Source organism: Panthera leo, chromosome B2 (genome assembly GCF_018350215.1).
Source record: "Panthera leo isolate Ple1 chromosome B2, P.leo_Ple1_pat1.1, whole genome shotgun sequence".
Taxonomy (NCBI): Eukaryota; Metazoa; Chordata; class Mammalia; order Carnivora; family Felidae; genus Panthera; species Panthera leo.
In genome coordinates, this window is record NC_056683.1 from 136056474 (window position 1) to 136079482 (window position 23009).

The 23009-nt window shown below is 36.2% G+C and overlaps 1 protein-coding gene across 1 annotated transcript in view; it reads left to right on the plus strand.

The window, feature by feature from the left end:
• Positions 1 to 23009, plus strand: part of ESR1 (estrogen receptor 1) — a 440842-nt gene that overhangs the window by 265347 nt on the left and 152486 nt on the right. Inside the window, exon 7 of the mRNA XM_042940090.1 lies at positions 17203 to 17538. Coding sequence (XP_042796024.1) covers positions 17203 to 17538 — 336 coding nt within the window. The remainder of the gene's footprint in view (positions 1 to 17202; positions 17539 to 23009) is intronic.

Consider the following 23009-nt stretch of genomic DNA (forward strand, 5'->3'; position numbering starts at 1 on the left):
TTTGCATTCCCACCAACAGTGCAAGAGGGTTCCCGTTTCTCCACATCCTCTCCAGCATCTATAGTCCCCTGATTTGTTCATTTTGGCCACTCTGACTGGCGTGAGGTGATATCTCAGTGTGGTTTTGATTTGTATTTCCCTGATGAGGAGTGATGTTGAGCATCTTTTCATGTGCCTGTTGGCCATCTGGATGTCTTCTTTAGAGAAGTGTGGACACTTCTGCTTTAAATTCTGGGTAGATGAACTTTAGACTGGATATAACCATTTTAATAAAAGAACATTTTTAAAAATCATTTTTTAACAAGAGAACACTTTAAAAGAAATCATTATTACACGAATGTGCTACATGGGTGGCTAAGCTGCGTTTCGCTTCATTTACCAACTAAAACTTGGGTATCAGCTCTAAAGAAAGTATGAAGTTGATTAGCCCATCTGATTCAATCTCAATTAAATATTCTTTGTAGCTTTAAAAGTCTTTCTAATTCAGTCGCAAAGCAAGTCTGTCACCTGCGTGACAGACTCTTCTGCGTTTCCCCCTAGATAGACCATTTGGGTGGTTTTCATTGACTTAGCGATTACACAAGCCTTTTCTGGAAGGCTTGAGGTCCGAGACATTGAGGTGACCTTATGACTAAACCTAAAAGTCTATGTATCCAACTCTATAGCTTCTTTCTTACTTGAATCAAGGCCCTGCCAATTTAAACAGTGTATTTTCACATTGTTTATTGGAGACCTGTAGCCGCAATAGAGATATACTTTATATACCATAACCATTTCCAAAAATATAATAAGCTTACAGGGTGGGTACATTTACCAGTTGTCGGCAATCAAAAAATTTGATGAAGTTGATTATGTATGTCACGCTTAGCTTCGTGAAAAAGGGCAGAGGTGCTCATGTTCTTTCCGGAAAGGAAGGTATGCTCCTAGGGAAGCCTTTTCATTACCAAGAAACCTTGAAATCTGCTTATTAATTTTCCACCTATATCTTCCTTTGGAACTTATACTAATTATCTATAAATTCGTGAGTTATGAATAAGGTCTAAGAAGTTTTCTCTGGAAATTACAACAGTAGGAGCATTTTATTTTTCATTTGGGCTGCAGCATTCACTCTGATTTTTGATCCTTTATCTTTTATCAAAACTTCTGACTTCTACCAAATGTGGGCACAATGAATGGCCTTTAGAAATGGATACCGGTGCAGTAAGTACAAGGCCAGGTAGCCACTTAATTATCTTTTCCGAATAATTAGAACTTCAAAGAATCAAATGATGAAATGGACCTCACTCTAAGTTTGACTGATTCTTAACCATGCCTGATGGCTTACCTACGCCCTAAACTGTTTTCACAGATTTTTTTTTTTTTTAAGGTTACACATGTGTCTTACTTGGGTTTAAGAGGGTTCTTCTGGCCAGCCTATTTTGGAATTTCTTCTGCTACCCTAACTATTGTAGGCATCATTAATATCTGCGTTTGCATTTTGACTAAAGGCTTTTTTTTTTCTTTCTCTCTCTTCCTGTGTCTCCAGCAGTAATATCTAGGTTTTATAGGAAACCGGTAGTTATGTCAGGTTGCTAAGTGTCTTCCCACTGAAGGACAAGTATTCTGGAGCAGCATATATTTAGCATTTAACATTTGATAAACAAGCTGTGTAAGATATTTTCAATACAGTTTCAGCTCTGCCAGTTGCAAGCAGAGGATCCAGTTGGTATTTGGTAAAGTAAACAGATGTGGACATACTGCCTGCATCGAGATGCATTAATTTTTTGGAAAAGCGATTAAGAAATTGTGAGAGTGAATAATGGAATTCAAATCAGCCATGGGGCGAGATAGCTGATATTCAGGAATAAATCACAGTATAATGAATTGGCTACTTTGGATTGAATGAGGGGTCACTAAGACTGAAATATAGCCTGAGAAAAGGAACATGGAGATTCTGTAGAGGAGAGGCTGGCCCTGGGGTCCCCCTGCCCACAGTGGAATGTTGTCTTTGAAAGTCACGGGTTCAGTTTAGTGCATAAAACATTCATTGATCATTACTTAAGAAAGCTAATTTATGTACAAATGCAGAGTTAAGACTAGTGGGAAATACAAAGCACTAGGCGCAGTCCTTATTATTAAGAAGCTTTTAAATCTAGGCATGTTTCAGAGAAAAAAAATATTCTGGCTTAGGGCGATAGAGGACTTTTTGCCATAAGCGTGTAAGAAAGAATTGTTCTTGATATATCAGTGATAAGAATGAGGTATTTCCTTTTGCTTAGCTCTCTACTAAAACGATAGAGGAGTGGGGGGAAAATAAGGGTGGTAGAACTTTGTGATCATTAAGGCTGTTGATAATTGTCAATTCATCATCTTTCTAGTATTGGTAGTTGTTCAGATCAATATTTTAGGGAAGGAGCCAGAGGTATTTCTCTTAGCCACTAGGATATGACAGGGATTCATCATTTAACAGGTTATTTATTGAGCCTTTAATTTGTCCAACCCTGAGCCTCAGGACTGTAGACCATATCAGAGGTCTCTTACTTAAGGTGACAGAGTTCACAAGTGAAACTTTAGAGAAAGGAATAACCCCCTTTAAGCTTCAAGAAATCTGACATGCTCTTGTTAAGTCATCAGCTATGGGTGAACTAGTTTGTGATCCAGTTGTAGGATTATTGTTTGAAGCTGTCCCACTGGCCGGCACTTCTTGTCCAAGAGAATGTAATTTGGTGTTGGTGACTCAAACAAGGCTAGGAAGACTGATCCATGACCAAATTAAAGACAACAGGGACTTTATTTGTATCTAACTGCACAGATTATCATGACATGAAGAGACCCATGGAGAAGTGGGGAGACAAACTGTTTCTTTTACAAGTCAGAGAAGGAAAACTGCAGGTCTGAGTTGCGGAACAGCTAAGGAATGGGAGAAAAGAGAGAGAACTTCACAGGCTGAACCTTGGTGTCTTATTTATTCCTCCTGGCTACAGAATGCCTGCCAGCGGGAGACTCATCGCTAAGATATTACAGGGGAATGAAGCCAGGCAAGAAAAATATGTATTGCTTTTCTCCTCACCCCATAAATTTTGTTATTAATAAATCAGATTCTTATAGAACAGCCTGCTACAGCTGTCCCTAGAAACAAGGCTTTATTAGTAGGCTTTTTACTAAAGTGCACAGTAGTTTTAAAAGTGAACGTTACACTTTTAGGTCAAAATGGATGTCATCGAGGAGCATCTGGGTGGCTCAGTTGGTTAAGCATTCGACTTTGGCTCGGGTCACGATCTCGGGGTTCGTGAGTTGGAACCCCATGATGGGTTCTGCACTGACAGCACAGAGCCTGGAGCCTGCTTCGAGTTCTGTGTCTCCCTCTCTCTCTGCCCCTCCCCTGATCACTCTCTCTCTCTCTCTCTCTCTCTCAAAAATGAAAAAACATTAAAAGAATTAAGAAAAAGGGATGTCATTGGGAACACATGTGGTTGTTACACACCCTTTGCCTGATTTGGGCCTTGAATCTTAGTTTCTTTGCTGGGATGAGGCGACATGATTTGACATGCAGTTAAAGGTGTGGTGACCTGTGATTGATTTTCCAGTCTTGGCACTCCCTACCCAGACTTTTGGGAGAATTCCAAAACAAGGCATTCTTATATGAGGGCTACCTCTTCGGTTGCTTCAGCTTTTACCAGGGACTTTTATTATTATTATTTTTTTAAGTGCAGCAACAATCCAGGAGAGGAGCCATGCCATCTTTTTAAAAATTAAATTTGAAATAAATATTGTCAAAGTCAGTTATAATTTTCCGATATGATTTGGCAAAGAGGGAGATGAATACTCTATGAGGTTGCTTTACAGAAAAATTAATTTTATACACAATAACACATCCGGTTTTTACTTTCCTGATTGCAAACATAAATACCTGCTAATTGCCAAGAAGAATCGCTGTGTTATTTTGCAGTTTGTGTTTGTCAAGTGCTCTTGGGTCGGAGAAGTCTAGCTCAACAGGGCAGAGACCTGGGTTGTTGTAAACTTGTGGGCACACGCTCTGGGCTGGAACAGGCATGACCGGGCAGGGCTGACGGCATGTGAATTAAGTTTTCTTCAGTTTTAGTGCTGCAGCTGCTCCCTTCCATCATTGCTGAGCTCTTATTGTCACAGTAAAGAGGAAACTCGCTCTGGGGCCTGGGATGATAGAGAGCCCAGACTGGCTTTGGGTAACGCGATGGGCCACCATGGTGAGCCCTGGTTACTCCTGTGCAAGTGGAACAATTAGAGCAGGTGTGACCGGAGTTCTAGATCAGGAGGAAAGGGGGAGATGTGCCCTTTGCACCATCAGGAGGAACCACGGCTCATCGGTATCCAAGTAGACTCATCAAGGACAATAAATTCACAATGGACCCTAGTGTTAAGAGAGCTTGCCAGTTTATGTGAATTTGGATGCTGGCGGATGACATCATGGGATAGTGTGGCTCCTCATGAATACAGCCATTTATTGAGAAGATCGTAGATAAGCTGCTGGGCTGGGAGAAGGACAAAGTTGGTAAACAGTACAGGGGACGATTGAAGTTAACTGGTGGTTGTGATAGTGGCATCATGGAAAAGTTGGTAATTAACTACCTTTAGAGACCACTGAATTAATGAACCAATCCTACTTACATCATGTACACAACTTTCTCCCCACTATTAATAGATTACTCCAAAGTTGTAGAAGATTCTGAAAACAGAACTTAACAATGTGAGGAGGGGACAAAGGGATCAAACCATAAATTAGATTACAGGCCAATTAGGTTACAGAGCTGGATCAGGAGAGATGCAGAAACTCCGGTTCTAGCTTACTTCTTTTATTTAGCAATTTAAGAGTTCTCATACTTTAAATTGATTATGTACAGTGAATTGCCTTATCAGAAAGACCTATTTGGAGGCTGCCATAATAAAATTTCAACAACTGATGGTAGCCAAGATGTTTTTAATATCTTCAATTTGTGTTATTAATATATTTGGTGTGATTTTGGGTTATACCAAGACTAATTTATGTGCTCAGCTAGCTTATCTATTGAAGTCTAAGAGGTAATTATGTCTAATAGTAAACAAGACAGATGTAGTCTCTGCTCTCACGTGGTTTGTGACTGAGTAGTCTTTGATATTCTGTTGTGATGGTTTTACTTCTTTAATTAGAGAAGCTTATAATTTTGACTTGTGTTATGCTCAGTGTTAAAAATTAAAACGTGATGTACATTTCTGAGACTCAGCAGCACTTAGTTTTTCTTTTCCATTTAAAGAGAAATCTAGTGTCCAATAAAGTCGGGTTATATATATATTTATATATTTATATACATATTTTTATATATTTAAATATTTTAAATGTTATTTATTAAATTTTAAATATTAAAATTAAATATTGAAGTATTTATTAATTTATTAATAATAGTAAACATTAATAAATAATATTAAATATTAATATTTTATTAATAACATTAAAATTTATTAATTTTAAATTAAAACATTAAATTTTAAATATTTGAATTATTTAAATATACTAAATATTATATTTATTTAATATATTATATTTATTATTTTATTTATTTATTTAATATATTTAAATAATATAAAACATAAATATAAATCCATTTAATATATTTAATATATATTAATATATATTAAGTATGTATTATATATATATCTTAAACACTTGTAGTTTTTGGAATCATGTTGTTGAATATCTGGTAGCCAATTTTATTGCAGTAGTTATTGTAGTGGTCTTAGAAGAGGATGTTAGCTCTGAAAATGATAAGCATACTGAATTCATACGTACAATAAATGTTGAGGTCCACTACAGAATTGTGTTAGATTTAGAGGTTACAAAATTTTGACTCCATATTGAATATGTTGACTCCATCCTTGTAATCAGGTTGGGATTACATAGTCATTTAAATATTAAAGTGTAAATTGATATTTTAGTTGTAATTTTGGTCAGTGCTATGAAGAAGCATTGGGCACTATGAACACAGCATTTAGTTGATTGTTTAGTATAGAGGATCAGAGAGAATTTCCTTGAGGAAGGGACATTTCTCTGGATTCAGAGAGATAAGTAAAAGTCAAATAGACAAGGGAAAGGAGAGAGTACATGAAAGAGGAAGAACCTTCTAGACCTCTCTTTCTCTCCCTCTCTACCTCTATCTTCACTTCTGTTTCTCTGTCTTTCTATCCATCTCTGTCTCCCTCTATCCTTATATTTTAGGAAAAGATAAAAAGACATAACAAGGTTAAATGTATGTGTCCAATTACAAAGCTTATTCTGCATCCTGAAGATGGAGATGAAAACTTTTTAAGAAGCAAAGGTTGAATCTTTGTAGTTTCCATTTATGGCTCTTGTTTCTGATAGCCTTAACTTTTCCTCTTGACCAACTTTATGGTCTTCTCCAAAGACAATGCAATCATTATTATAGAATTATATATATAACTGAAGTACAATTGGCATATAACATTATATAAGTTTCATGTGCACAACATTATATAGTTAATGGGTTTTTTAATGTTTATTTATTTTGAGAGGGAGAGAGAGAGAGAGGGAGTTGGAATTCTCTTTTTCTCAAAATGAACAAACATTTGAAAAAGAGAGAGAGAGAAAAATTAAGAAAACAATCCCATTTACAATTAAATGGGATTAAATAAAAAAGAATAAAATTCCTAGGAATAAATTTAACCAAGGAGGTGAAAGACCTGTACAGTGAAAACGACAAGACACTGATCAAAGAAACTGGAGAAGATACAGAGAAATGGAAAATGTTCCATGCTCATGAATTGTAAGAATTAATATTGCGAAAATGTCCATACCACCCATAGCAATTTAGACTTTCAGTGCAATCCCTATCAAAATCCCAATGGCATTTTTCACATAACTAGAACAAATAATTCTAAAATTCGTGCTCAACCACAAAAAGATGCTTAATAGCTGAACTGCTCTTGAGAAAGAACAAAGCTGGAGATATCACACTCTTGATTTCAAACTATACTACAAAGCTATAATAATGATGAAAACAGTATAGTATGAGCATATAGACACTTTGCCAATGTCAGGGAGCATACTGCCTATGTTTTCTTCTAGGAATTTTATGGTTCCAAGCATTACATTCAAGCCATTAACCCATTTTGTGTTCATTTTTATGTGTGGTATAAGTTAGTGGTCTAATTTCCTTCTTTTACATGTGGCTGTCCAGTTTTCCAGTCACTATATATTGATGAGACTATCTTCCCCATTGTTTATTCTTGGTTCCTTTGTCATAAATTAATTGACTATATAAGTGTGGGGTTTATTTCTGAACTCTCTATCCTGTTACATTGATCTAGGTGTCTGTTTTACTAATTTACTAATATTTTGTTGAGGATTTTTGCATTTCTGTTCATTAGGGATATTGGCCTGTAATTGTCTTTCTTTGTAGTAGCCTTGTTTGGGTTTGGTAGCAGCATTATGCTGGACTTATAAAACGAGTTTGGAAGCATTCTTTCCTCTTTTTGGAAGATTTTGAGAAAGGTAGGTATGAAGTCTTTGAACGTTTGGTAGAATTTATTAGTGAAACCATTTGGTTCTGGACTTTTGTTTTTTGGGAGTTTTTGATCCGTTTTGATTACTGATTCAATCTCCTTGCTTGTAATCAGTCTATGCAGATTTTCTTTTTTCATGATTCAGTCTTGGAAGATTATAGAATTTTATATATATATATGAAATTATATATATTATAGAATATATAATAATATTATAGGATTCTATATATATTACATAAAAAATATATAAATATAAGTAAATAAATATATATAAATATAACATAGAATTATATATGTATATATAATTCTATAATCTTCTATGAAGATTCTATAAATCTGTAAATTTTCTATAAAGAATCTTCTATAAAGATTCTATAAATTCTATAAATCTATAATTATATATATGTAATATGTATATATATATATATATAATGTTTATTTATTTATTTTGAGAGAGAGAGAGAGAGTGAGAGAGAGCACGTGCATGTGCAAGTGAGAGGGGGAGAGGCAGAGAGAGGAGAGAGAGAATTCCAAGCAGGCTTCGTGCTGTCAGCACAGATCCCAACATGGGGATCTCACAGGTCATGAGATCATGACCTGAACTGAAATCAAGAATCAGACACTTAACCGACTGAGCCAGCCAGGTGCCTCTGGAATTATATTTTGCCTCAGATTCTCAGGTAGGATGATTCAGAAAGTCTCCTTCAACATAGCAGCATGAAAGGCAGTGACCAGTTATTGACTAGTTATTCCAAACAATGAAGGGACACCATAAAATTTATTTTCATATTAGCTAAAAGAATTTCTTGATCACTATTTTGTTCTTGATTTTAAAAATAAACTTCTTATTTTAGGTTAGTTTTAGATTTACAGAATTATTGCCAAGATAGTACAGAGAGTTCGTGAGTACCCCATACCCAGTTTCCTCTACTGGTAGTATCTTACATTATATGTCTTGAGGATTTCTGGTCAGATATTTTGTAGAATGTCTCTCAATTTGGATTTGTCTTATATTTTCTCATGGTTAGACTAGGGAGAATGTGTTTTTTAGGAGGGAGGCACAGTGGTAAACTGGCATTGTCATCGCATCATATCAAGGGTTATACTACCAATATGAGTTATTGCTGTTGATGTTAACCTTGGTCACCTGACTTGAGGCAGGATTTGTCAGGTGTCTGTACTGTTAAGTTACTCTTCTTTTCCCTTTCCATACAGTCCTTTTTGGAAGGAAGTCACTATGTGAACTCATACTTAAGGAGTGGGGAGTTATGCTCCTCTGCCTCAAGGGTGGAGTATTTACCTAAATTATTTGGGATTGCCAGGTTTTTTTCCCATTAATTTATTTATTCAGTCATTTTTTAAATAAGTTTAGACTCATGGATGTTTATATTTTGGGGCATAATCTCACACTGTTGTATTTATTTTGCTGCTCATATTGTTCCAGGTTTGACATGGGCAGCTCTTTCAGTTGGCTAGTGTTTTTCTTTGATGTACACATATCATTGCAGGATTTTGTTGTGGAGCACTTTCTTGCTTTCTGTCACTACAAGATGGTTCAGACTCTTCTTAGTGTGTTTTCTTGCCTCAGCCCTAGAATCAGCCATTTTTTTAATGGAATGATGGTTCTCTCATTGTAAACCAAGATCTGGGTAGTAGATATACTTGCTGTTACTGGGATATTGTTACCTGTAGGTCCTCTAAGCTGACTATGCAAGGAGATATATGTGTGCATATTAGCCCATCCATATATGCATATCTATAACATTTTTATATATAACCATCTATATCTATGTTAAGGTAAACATGAATATATACTGGTGTCTCCAACTGTAACCGTTATAGCATGGATTATTCTAGCCCCCTCTTAGAAATCTATTGCTTTCTCCTCCAATAGTGTGAAACATGGCTCCCCCATCTGCCATTCATTTACTTAATCATTTAATTCCATTATACTATATAGTGGTTTCACAATTGTTAGCAATCCATCAACTGGAGAACAGTGTTTGTGTCCAGTTCCTTTTTAGTCTTACAGATTCCACTCTTTATGAATTACTTAAGTTAGAACCTTATTTCTTTATCTCCTTCAGTGAAATTGTTCCGTATATTTGGATTCTTTTGTAACATTCTTCATTTCATCCCAGAATCCTCTGCTTTCCTAAATGATTTTAAACATTTGCAGATATTAGGCTTATTCTTTGCCCTATAAAGTTTTATAGTTTTGGAAAATATTTAAGGTCTTATATTCATCATTGCGATAACATACTACTGTAAAATAGTTTTTATTACTGTAACATAGAGTAATTTCTCTACCTTGTAAAATCTCCTGTGCTTCACCCATTTGACCTCTCCCTCCTATCTTCAACCCCTGGCAACCTCTGATCTGTTTAGTATCTTTATAGTTTTGTCTTTTCTAGAATGCCCTATAATTGGAAACATATATAGTATATAACTTTTTCAGACTGGCTACTTAGCAACATGCACTTAAGTTTCATCCCTATCTTTTCGTGGTTTGATAGCTTATTTCTTTTAATCATTGGATATTATTCAGGTGTATGGATGTACTACTGTTTTGTTTATTCCTTCATTTATGAAGGACATCTTGGTTGTTCCCAGATGAAATGAGGTCTTACTTGGGTTTTGGAGGCCAGTATAAGAGAGTGGAAAGAGCAAAGATGGTGATGTTGGAAAGTATTATAAAAAGTGGTACAGGTCCAGCCCTGTTTCATAAAAATGAAGGTTTGTGGAGGGAAATTGTAAAAATAGACTTAAAAAGTACTTTGGGATTATTTGTGGAAATTCACGAGTCTTGGTGCAATGTTTGATTTTATTCAGTAGGTCAGTGGCTTTTTAAATGTAAAATAAAACAGTAAACCCTCTTAGACATAAATTATTCTTCTAATCCTAACGCAACATACACACACACACACACACACACACTCACATAGCTTCTTTAGACAAATGAGAAGAATGGGGTGACCAGAAGTCCCAACCACATCACCTCTGATACTTCCCCAGAACTGCTAAGTCTTTAGCACATAGTTAAACTGTTGTAAGCTAAGGAAGTCTTTGAAGGATTTAGACAGACAGTAACAGGATGAAATGAGGGTGTAATGGAGATTAATCAATTACCAGTTAATTGGATTAGAAGGGAGATTGAGGTAGGCAAGGAAACGAATTAGGAGCTGCTGCATTGATTTGGGCAAGAAGGGATAGGAGTTTGAGCTCAGATGGTGGCAGTGAAGACAGAAAGGAAGAGACTCAAGGAAGAAATACATGAGGGAATGCTAGGTGGTAGTGTTTTGTTGGATGTGAAAGAAGCGGGGGAAAGAACATTAAGCAGCTCTAAAAGAATGGGATAACTCATAGTCCCTTGACTTTGTACACTGAGAGACTATGACAATATTGATAATAATTTACAATTACATAATTTACTTAAGTGCAAATCTCTGAGGTGCTCTTGGTGTGACCTATGGCATGCTAGTTACTGTAAGCTAATTTCTTCTGTTAGATGGGAGACTGTAACAGCTCCTACTTTATAGGATTCATTTCTAGTATTTGAAGATAAAGCATTAGAACTGATGCAGGGGAATTCCTCTGGAGCGAGTTTATTAGCTCTTACCTTTATTTAATTCTTAACTAATTAGCACTTCTGTTTTCCTCAACATATTGAATTAAAAAGCTTTTAGTGTGTTTCTTTGTCTGGCTTTTTAATATCTCATGAATAATGTGAAATTATTGAGAAACAAAAGAGAAGTGATTATGCAAATGTTTGAAATATTTAATGATACATTAAAGTAGTCTTAGGGAAATGCAAAAATTACTAAAGTTATACTAGCTTTTTGTAGAGGCACAGGGTGTTAAGAAAAAAGATCATTTAGGGAAAAGAAAAATTTAAAAGGAGAATGCACCTGAAGCAAACAATCTAATGAATTCTTTAGTGAGTAGTCAGATAACATATTAATTTTTCTTGTGATGTAATGGTCAAGCCAAAGAATTTAAAGAATGAAAAAGAAAGAATGATTAAATAGAACTCCGAAGTAATTAGAAGTGATCTTTCAGACTATCTAGTGTGATACATTAGGACAGAGGTTTTTATTTTAGGGCCAGAATATAATTGTTTAAGCAACTGATATGTCTTCAGACCCTTTCTCCTTGCAGAACTGAGCCCCTGAGCTGCCTTGCAACCTCTCCAATCCCAGGCAGCCTTGGAAGAGATTCCTTACTGCTCACCTTAACCTAGAGAGAGCCCCATGCACCTTCTTTCTCCCTTTTATTCCCATTCCAGTTGCCTGTGTTCCTTAATTTAACAAGTTCCCTTAAGTTAACACTTCCTAGTGGATTAGAATAACTCAAATTCACTTTGAGTGCTGCTAAGTGGAAGTTCTATACCCAGCCTTTCTAAATCCTTACAACAGTGTGACAAGCATTTTAGAGAAGGCTTAACCCCAGGGGATAAAATTCAAACTGGTGGCATTTCACAGTTCATGGTAGGCTTGCTTGATGGAGAGATCATTGATTTTCTTGATCCCTTATATGAAACCAGTGGGTAATCCTTGAATTATTGTAAGTTTAACATTTTAAAAAGGGATTGTAGAGAAATTTGCTTTGATATAAGTATTGTCTAATCAGTTCCACAACCTGAAGGCTAATTTGTGTATACTAGTATATCCATTGCAGGACATTTGTACTGTACTGCTGAATATTTTACTCGGTCATTCTGGAAAAGGACACGTTTGTGTACTGAATGACACTACATCTTGTTTATATGGCATTACAAGCTAAAATGCTATTTGTTGTATAAGATAATGCACAAGATAAATGTCTTGACTGTTAAGAGCCAACCTGTTTAATATTTACATGATCGAAGCTAATCGTTTTTATCCCTCTGCTTTGTGAACTTATTTTTGTTCTTTTGGTCTTTTTCACTGATAGTTAAAATGAGTTCGACAGAGGGAAGCCAGTTTAAGTAAAATACATATCAATCTAGGTTGCTGCTCTCCAAATAATTCTGGAAAATGTCTTGGTGGGGAGCATAGAGGTTTTAATTTTACTTTGGATTTCAATTATGCATGCCACTCCTATGCCCCATCACTGTATATAATTAAGAACTGGCTGCCTGTGCCATAGCAACACAGCCTGTAATCATTGGTTCTGACCTGCAATTCTTATTTAACCTAGGTTAAAATAGAAGTAGGATTTGGGTCATTTTTTTTACCTTCTTCCACTCAATTCCAGTTTGATTTTTTTGAAGTACTATAAAATATTTGTGTAATATTGTCACTGGTAAATGACATTGGTATGTCACTGGTAATGTGACAATTACTACTTATAAGTGGAAAAAGATGCCTTCCTCATTGAGCTGTGCCTTAGGATCCTACCACATGTAGTTGGCCACATAATAGGCACAATTTTCTATTTTTGTTCTATTTGTACATTTTGTAGGGACTTTGGCATTTAATATAGTGCACTTAGGGGTACATTAGAGAAAATATTTGTTAGTGCTAATTGAATCCATCGTTCCCTATTTGACTATTTGATGATTTCATAAATATTCAACTCTCTCTTTGATCTCTCCAGTTGTGTCTTATTGTTCTACATGCCAAACCCGGGGCCATTTTTGTCTTGGGTTCAACATCCTAGATCATGTGTTTGTGAGACTCAACTCACTCTGAGTAGACTACGCCTAAATTTCTCCGAGAAAGGAAATTTCATGAGTTGGCTTAAATGTAACTCCCTCCCTTACAGAAGCTTTCTTTGTCTCCTCCTCTTTCATTCACCTCCTCCCTTCCATTGTGTTTTGGGAAGTTCATTCATTCATTCATTCATCCAATGAATACTCTAAATTGATGTCTTTCTGCTTCCAAGCTGGAGGGTAACATAATCTGTCTTTGTTTATCACTGTATCATCTGTGAATATACCTTATAAATAGTGAACAATTTTTTTTTTTTACCAAATGAATAAAGGCTTTGATAAATTTGATAACTGCTGCTATTAGTACCTGAATTGAGTCTAAAAGCCTTTTTCTGGAAATCCTATATCAGTATTAAGACTGCTAGGGCCTTTTAAAGTGGGTAGTAATACTATGTTTTGTTTTGTTAACTTTCTATCTAGTTGTCTTTACTTTTGAAATCTTTAAAAAATAAATTATATTTATAATAGAAAGCATAGACTTTAAAAAGTAAAATGCTTATGTGTAGTTGTGATCAGATAACTCCTGATTTCATCTAAGGAAAAACAGTATCATCTTTAACCATTTTTTTCCGTTAGTCAGATCCCTTGCTTTTATCTTTCCACATAGATCTGATATTAAAAAATTTTCTTTGCTGTTGTAGATTTCCTTTAAGAGCTATTCACATTCCCAATCTCCTTCTAAAGTTATAGAGAAATAAAAAATATTCAAATAATATACTAATGACTGAAAAACAATGCAGTATTTTTACCCCAGTGCCCACCCAGAGTAGGTAAAACACCAATCAGAATTCATCCCTTCAAAATTCTGACCTCAAAATTTCCCGAAAAACGTGATTCTAAAGGAATTTTTGCTTTCGATTTCTCCCCCCACCCCCCATTTTTCATTCCAAGGCTACTGGTCTTTCATTCCAAATGGAGTCATATGGTCTTGAGAAGGTATATTGAAGGTCACCTAGTGCAAATGCTCACTCAATAATTAATCCCTTCAGTAACATTTCCATAAAGTCTTCACTAGGGACACCTAGGTAGTTCAGTTGGTTAAGTATCCGACTTTGGATCAGGTCACGATCTCACAGTTCGTGAGTTGGAGCACCGTGTTGGGCTTTGCGCTAACAGCTCAGAGTCTGGAGCTTGCTTCAGATTCAGTGTCTCCCTCTCTCTCTGCCTTTCCCCTGCTCACACTCTGTCTCTCTGTTTCTCAAAAATAAATAAACATTAAAATTTTTTTTTAAGTCTTCAGCTAGCTATTATTGGAACCTTCTAGTGATCCAATGTAGCATTTCCTATGGCAGCAGATTCTACCTTTTTTGTCTGATTTGACTATTGCCAACTGCCTCCTTATTTTGAACTCTGCTTAACAGTTTCCACATATCTCTTCGGTGTTACAGAAGAAACACAGAAGAGCAAATCAAACCCATCTCCCAGGTAGTGTGGGCTGCTATAACAGAAATGACAAAGACTTCATGGCTTAAACAACAAACATTTGTTTTTCAAAGTTCTGGAGTTTGGGAAGTCCAAGATCAAGGGGCCGCAGATCTGGTGTCTGAATAGAGTCTGCCTCCTGGCTTGCAGATAACTCACAGATATCTCGTATCCTCACATAGTAGAGAGAGCAAGCTCATACTAGCTCCCTGGCCTCTTATGAGGCCATTCATCCACTAGCTCCCTGGCCTCTTATGAGGCCATCCATGGGACTGTACTCCCATGACATAACTACCTACCAAAGGCCCCACCTCCAAGTACCACCACTTTGATTTCAACACATGAATTTCAGGGGACACAAGCTTTCAGACTATAACACCATCTTTATAGGAGGGCACTCATGTTTCCTCTAAATCTTCTTTTCTCTACACTAACCACTCTTCGTTCCTCAGTTGACCTCTGTGTGACGAGATTTCACACCTCCCCACCATCCTAGTTACTCCAATCTAAATAATTTTTAGATTATTTTGCTTATATATGCAGTATTCAGCCATGGGTGTGATAACTCCGGGTATGCACTGATGACCTGAGAGTAGAGTGAATCATCTTTCTTAATCTAGAGACTCTTATCTCATGAGCATATCTGGCAATGAACTGGTTGAAAGGCCTAAGGACAATGGCTGGTCAAATACAACTGGTCTCCTCCAGCTTATTTTACTTCTGGATATTCATAAATTTGTCAACTTTGTTGATAATTGGTAAAATTCTAAAACTGTTAACTGGAGAAACTTCTTCATTTTAGGGCCAGGATCTCGAATCATACTTGGTTGAGAATGGTCTCGGACAAGTTCATGAACCTTTCTACATAGATGTTTCCCAATATTAACCTTACGAGATTATGGTGAGGGTTAAATTAATTGTAAAGTGCTTTCATGTAAAGTGTATATAAAGTGCTTAAGATACATGGTGAGTAAGTACTGAGTGTGTATTAGTGATAATAATCTTTATTTTTATTACTTATTACAAGAGTTCTGAGAAATGCTTATTTTAATACTGAGCAAATAGGAAGGGTCTGTGACTTCATTATATTTTGAGGGCGTTGTCTAATGTATATAATCTAGACCTATAAGAATAAAAGTTACACATAAGGGGCTCCTGGGTAGCTCAGTCGGTTAAGCGTCCGACTTTGGCTCAGGTCATGATCTTACGGTTCATGGGTTTGAGCTCCACATTGGGCTCTGTGCTGACAGCTCGGAGCCTGGATCCTGCTTCGGATTCTCTGTCTTCCTCTCTCTCTGCTCCTACCCCACTCACTCTCTCTCTGTCTCTCCTCTGTCTCAAAAATAAACACTTAAAAATACTTATGAAAAAAATTTTAAAAAGTTACACATAAAAAATTCACAGCCACATATTTGTCCAAATTCCTTGACAAATTAGAACAGAATAGAACAAGTTTCTGATATTAGTTATTCATTTGTTATGAGAGAAAAGGTAATATATTATAAAGAGTGTGTGCTGCTCATGTATTTAATATTAAAAATAATTGTATTAGCTTTTTACCAAAATTATTTTTTTCATACAAACCTAAAAAATGTTGCTGTCCAGCTTATTTTGGAGAGATGAACATTTCTTTTGATATGACCAGTTTTGAAACTACAGAAGCTTGTGTTAATTTTTGTCTTTGTAAGGTATTTGTTTCTGCTGATACATTTCAGTGCCACAGCATGGCCTTTTCCAGGTTAAGATGCCGAGATGGGACCACAAAGAATCATTGCAAGAGACTGGATTCTGCTTCTGTTTATAATTTAGTTAGTGAGAACCACAGCTGGGTAAACCTTTGGGGGAAAATTCTTTTCAGCTATTTTAAAGCTTTTCTATTAGGGGAAGAGAAATACATTTGTGAAAATCTAAGAACCAATTAAACTACTTGAAGGTCTTAGGCGAAGTACTGAGGTGATCAGGTGCAGCTTAGCAGCAGTCAAAGACTCGCTGAGGACCTGTGGGATCCTGAGGCTGTCAGATACATTTCAGATACGTCACTCCCCTTCGGTGTCTTCCAGTAAGAGACCTACTTGGACAATAGGATGGTTACAAAGTGCTTTTCTCAGTGCCTTTTAAATTTACTGTTAAAAGAATATTCATAGCAGAAGCTGTCTTTGATGGTAAGCTGTATTTCAAGAATAATCATTATGATTTTGTTCTTTTTGTAGTATCTGTTACACACACACACACACACACACACACACACACACACACAGTTTGTCAGATTCAACTTGTGTTGGCTCACAAAATTCTACTGTTAACTCTTCAGGAGTCTTGTAAGCCGCTCCAGTTCAGACAAGTAGCTTGAAATTTGCCATGGTGGGAGTATTTACACCATGGAATTGGACAATGCTACAAATCAAAGCTTTTTTTTTTCCTCTTAGGCAGCTGCTTGTTGAACACCTACTAGCAAATTTGTGCCTCAAAATATCTATGTAAATAAAATAAAGGCTATTAGCATGGAAGTTGGTTTTAGTGTGAAAGTTTACATGAGAAAAAAATAAACTGGGTATTTTTTTTTTCTGTGTTCTCAGGAATACGGAAAGACCGAAGAGGAGGAAGAATGTTGAAACACAAGCGCCAGAGAGATGAGGGGGAGGGCAGGAATGAAGTGGGGTCTTCCGGAGATGTGAGGGCTTCCAACCTTTGGCCAAGCCCTCTCTTGATTAAGCATACTAAGAAGAACAGCCCAGCCTTGTCCCTGACAGCCGATCAGATGGTCAGTGCCTTGTTGGAGGCTGAGCCCCCCATAATCTATTCCGACTACGATCCTTCCAGACCCTTCAGTGAGGCTTCGATGATGGGCTTGCTGACCAACCTTGCTGACAGGGAGCTGGTTCACATGATCAACTGGGCAAAGAGGGTGCCAGGTAAGAACACTAAGCTCAACACTTACTTTAGGAGTTGAAACTGCTCACCAACTGGTCGAGCTGTCATGGGAGGAGTGGTGGGACACCACAGCTTGCTATCTGACTGGTTTCAAGGTTACATCCAATTTGTTAATTTTCACTATCAACATACTGTAATTCTCCTGGAAGTTAGGAAGCAATGTTTTAAAATCAAAATCTAGAAGATTAAAGTCTTTAACCTGACATTATTTATATTTAACTAAAAATTCTGGGATGGACACGACATAATAAATGCATGTAATATTATGTCTTCACGCTGTCAGAAATGTTTAACATAAAGTGATCCAGGTACTACAAATTTGTAATATTGATGACTTTTGTTCAACATACCTCAGTTATTCATAAACAGTTTTACCTTTTAAGAACTTTTAAGATGTTTGTGGGCTAAAGAGATAATAATGGGTGTCTTGACTGAATGCCAATTATGTACTCCACTGTCTATTCTTAATATTTTAGGAGAAAGGTAATACAAAAGAAAAATAAAATAGGTTCGCTTCCCTGAGAGGAGCTGGTAGAAAGATACACTGGCTGAAGTGACACTTAGTCCTTCAGTTGATTCTCTCAGAACTGGTGTTCCTGTAAAACTTGACTGTTGCTCTTGTTGTTCAGGGAGAAGAATTCTAGTTATTATGGAAACAAGACTAGAAAATGACCTCCTCCATGCCCCAACATATCCATTCAGGAGCTAACATAGATGAACCAAGGCAAGAGGAAGTTACATCTTTTTTCTGGGCTTGTAGATCAAATGAGTAGTGGTTTTAGGCAGAGATCGTCTCATTTGGTTTCTTTTAATATGAGAAATTAATTGTTACCTATGAAGCGTGGGATTTTTTTTATTAAACTAAATAAACGTGGAGCTTTGTATTTGTATTGCAAAGTTCACCGATTGTAGACCAAGTGGACAAATGTCTGACCTTAGAGACGATTTTGTGTATTTGCATCCATTAACATGTAAACTTTGAATAAGTTGGCAACCTCTTTGAATAAGGAGGCAGCAATGTTTGATCCCAACTTGATAGAGGGCATCCATGTAGGTGGTAGAGATTGCGTTAAATGGAAACGTGGGGATTGACAGGCATATTTAGATTTTTAGGGTCAGTCCAACTGGCAAATAAAAAGTCTTGGCCATCTTTGAAATTAAGAGTTTTATTGAGCACCAACCTAGCTTAGCATCCTCATGTGAAGCAGATCTATGATAAACAATTAATAGAATCTAAGTGTAATGTGGTAATAACTTTTTTCTTTATATTTGTTATTGCCTTTTTAAAGAATACTTTGGGAGAAGAGAAAAAACAAGAAACAAATAATAGCCATATACCTGAGAGCCAACTCTCGGTTGCTGTTAAGTTTTATTGTCCTATAAGCATATATTTTCCCTCTTGAAGTCTTGTCACTATTAATTCCAGAGCACTGTTGAACTCAAGTATATATTTTTTCATACTTATCAGTAGATTTCCATCATGACATTTTTATAATACTTGAAGGGCATGTGAAATAGCTGGAATGAAGTTCAAATACATCATCAGTAAATGAAGAATTCATGGCAATAATCTTCCAAATTTCGGAATGAAATGGAGACATAAATCAAGGGAAAGAAAATATATCCATGTTTAGCTATCCCATTGTTAAACCCAGAACTAAACAAATTTATAATAATGAGATGTATAGCAAAACCACTTGATCATATTAGTTTAAAAGACCTGAATGATTTCAAACTCTTGGACCAAACTATATCTTATTACTTGATGGTTAAAAAACAAAAAGGAATTATAAAGGCAGAGATGAAATTGTGTGTGTGTGTGTGTGTGTGTGTGTGTGTGTACTATTAAAATACAGCTGTTGTAAATCAAAAGCTGACTGGTGTCAAATCCCCCCCCCCCAAAAAAAAAGCATTGCCAAGATTGGTGTCAGGGAGCTCTTTCTTTGTTTTCTTCTACGAGTTCTATGGTTGCAGGTATTACTTTCAAGTCCTTTATCCATTTTGAATTGATTTTTGTGTATGGTGTAAGATAGTGATCCAGTTTCATTTTTGTGTATGTGGCTATCCAGTTTCCCATCACCTTTTATTGAAGAGACTAGCTTTTCCTCATTTTATATTCTTAGTTCTTTTGTTATAAATCAATTGACCATATATGCTTGGGTTTATTTCTGGGTTTTCTATTCTGTAGCATTGTTCTGTGTCAGTGTTTTTATGTTAATCCCATACTCTTTTGATTACTATAGCTTTGTAATATAGTCTAAAATAAGGAAGTGTGATGCTTATGCCTCCAGCTTTGTTCTTCTTTATTACAATTGTTTTGACTATTCAGGGTCTTCATGTTTCCATAGGAATTTTAGGATTTCTTTTTCTATTTCTGTGAAAAATCTAACTGGAATTTTGATAGAGATTACGGTGGATCTGTATATTGTTGGTTTGGGTAGTATAGACATTTTAATAGTATTATTTTTTCCAATCCATGACGATGAACTATCATTCACATTAAGTCTAGTGTGTTAAGCTCAATGTTTTGTTACTGATTTTTTTGTCTGGATGGTCTATCCATTGTTGAAAATGGGGTATTGAAGTCCTCTATTATTCTTGTATTGCTGTCTATTTCTCTTTTAAGGTCTGTTAAATGTTTGTTTTATGTATTTAGGTGCCCTATTGTTGGGGGCATAAATATTTACAAATGCTTTACCTTCAGGGAACCTGGGTGGCTCACTTGGTTTAGGATCCAACTCTTGACTTCAGCTTAGGTCATGATCTCACAGTTCGTGAGATCGAGCCCCACATTGGGCTCTGCACTGACAGCACGGAGCCTGCTTGGGAGTCTCTCACTCTCTTTGCCCCTTTCCCCACTCATACTCTTTCTCTCAAAATAAATAAATAAATAAATAAATAAATAAATAAATAAATAAATATTAAAAAAAGAAAGCAGTGCTTTACCCTCTTGTCAGATTGACCTCTGTATCATTATATAATGATTTTTTGTCTCATTACAGTCTTTAATTAAATTCTTGAATTTTATCTTGTATAACTATGCCTTCTTTCTTTGCTTTCCATTTGCATGGAGTATATTTTTCTATCCTTTCACTTTCAGTCAGTTTGTGTCCTTAAACCTGATGTGAGTCTGTTGTAGGCAGCATATAGTTGGGTCTTTTTTTTTTTATTATTATTCATTCAATCTCTCCATGTCTTTCGATTGGAGGATTTAGTTAATTTAAAGAATTATTTATAGGTGTGTACTTGTTGCCATTTTGTTAATTGTTTTCTGGTTGTTTTGTAGTTCCTCTTTTTTTTTTCTTTTCTTGCTTTCTTCCTTTGTGGTTTGATGACTTTCACAGTGGTTTTCTTAGATTTCTTTCTCATTATCTTTTGTTTATCTACTATAGGCATTTGCTTTGTAGCTACCATTATGCTTACATGTAACAACTTATATTTATAACATATATTGGTGATTTTTGACCAGTTAAGTTTGAACATATTTTAAAGTTCTAATTTTTGCTCTCCCCCCATGTTTTATGTTTGATGTCATAATTTACATCTTTTTACCTTGTGTATCCATTACAAACTATTATAATTATAATTATTCTTCTTTGAGGGAGAGAGAGAGATAACATGAGAGGATGAAGGAGAGGGAGAGAGAGAATCTTAAGCAGACTCCACCTCAAACATGGAGCCCAATGCAGGCTCAGTCTCATGACCCTGGGATTATGACCAGACCTGAAACCAAGAGTCAGGCACTTAACTGACTGAACTGCTCAGGTGCCCCAATTATTTTTATTACTTTTGTCTTTTAACCTTCCTACTGGATTTATAAATGATTTATCCATCACCATAACTTTAGAGTATTTTGAATTTAACTCTATATTTGCCTTACTATTGAAATTTATGCTTTCTTTTTTTTTTAAGTTTATTCACTCAGAGAGAGAGAGAGAGCATGCACACAAGTGGAGAAGGGGAAGAGAGAGGGAGAGAGAATCCCAAGCAGACTGTGCACTGTCAGAGCAAAGCCTGATGTGGGGCTTGAACTCATGAACCGTGAGATCATGACCTGAGCCAAAGTCAGATGCTTAACCGAATGAGGCACCCAGGCACCCCATATACTTTAATATGTTTTCCTATTACTAATTGGGATCCTTTTATTGTAGCATGAAAAAGTACCTTTGACATTTCTTGTAAGGCTGGGCTAGTGGTGATGAACTCCTTCAGCTTTTGTTTCTGATAAACTCTTGACCTCTCCCTCAAAATTCTGAAGGACAACTTTGCTGGGTAGAGTATTCTTGGTTGATGGTTTTTTCTTTCAGCACTTGAGTATATTATGACACTCTTTTGATCTGTAAAGTTTTTGCTATAAAATGTGCTGATAGTGTCACCTACTGATGTCCTTACTTGGTGATAGCCTTGTGTAACAAGTTGTTTTTCTTTTACTGCTTTTAAGATTGTCTTCCTGTCTTTAACTGTTGATACTTTAATTTTAATGTGTCTTGGTGTGGGTTTCTTTGGGTTCATCTTTGTTACAGCTCTTTGGGCTTCCTGGATCTGGATGTCTCTTTCTTTCCCCAGATTAGGGAAGTTTGCAGCCATGATTTCTTTGAATGAGCTTTCTGTCCCTTTCATTCTTTTTTCTCCTGAGACCCCTTATAATGTGAATGCTGGTTTTCTTGATGTTGTCCTATAAGTTACTCAAACTATCATTACTCTTTTTCATTCTTTTTCTTTTTCCTTTTCATTTCTCTGATTGGATGAATTTCTGTCTTCTGTCTGAGTTTGTTGATCCTTTCTTCAGCTTGATCTAGTCTGATGTTGAACCCCTCCATTAAATTTTTCAGTGCAATTATTGTACTCTTTAGTTCTGTGATTTTTGTTTGGTATTTTCTTTTTTAAAAAATTTATTTATTTTGAGAGAGAGAGAGAGAGAGAGCACATGTGTGTGAGAGAGAGGGACAGAGAGAGGGAGGGAGAAGGACAGAGAGAATCCTAAGCAGGCCCCACTCTCAGTGTGGAGCCCAGTGCGGGCTCGATCTCACAACTGTGAGATCATGACTTGAGCCAATATCAAGTGTCAGACACTTAACCAACTGAGCCACCCAGGTGCCCCTTTGTTTGGTATTTTCTCATATTTCCTGTCTCTTTGTTGAAATTCCCACTTTGTTCATGTATTGTTCTCCTCACTCTGGTGAGCATCTTCGTGATCATTATTTTAGACTCTTTATTAGGTAAAGCACTTACTTCCACTTTGCTAGTCTGTTTCTGTAATTTTATCTCATTTCTTTTGTTTGGAACCTATTCCTCTGTTTCTTCATTTTACTTGATTCTGTGTTGGTTCCTGTGCATTAGATAAAATAGCCCCCTTTCCTAGTCTTGATGGAGTAGGAGACAAACTTTATTGTTCATCCTATCCTGAGCTCTTGGTTGTCTCTCAAACTATTATGATTGCCTAGGCAGCCTT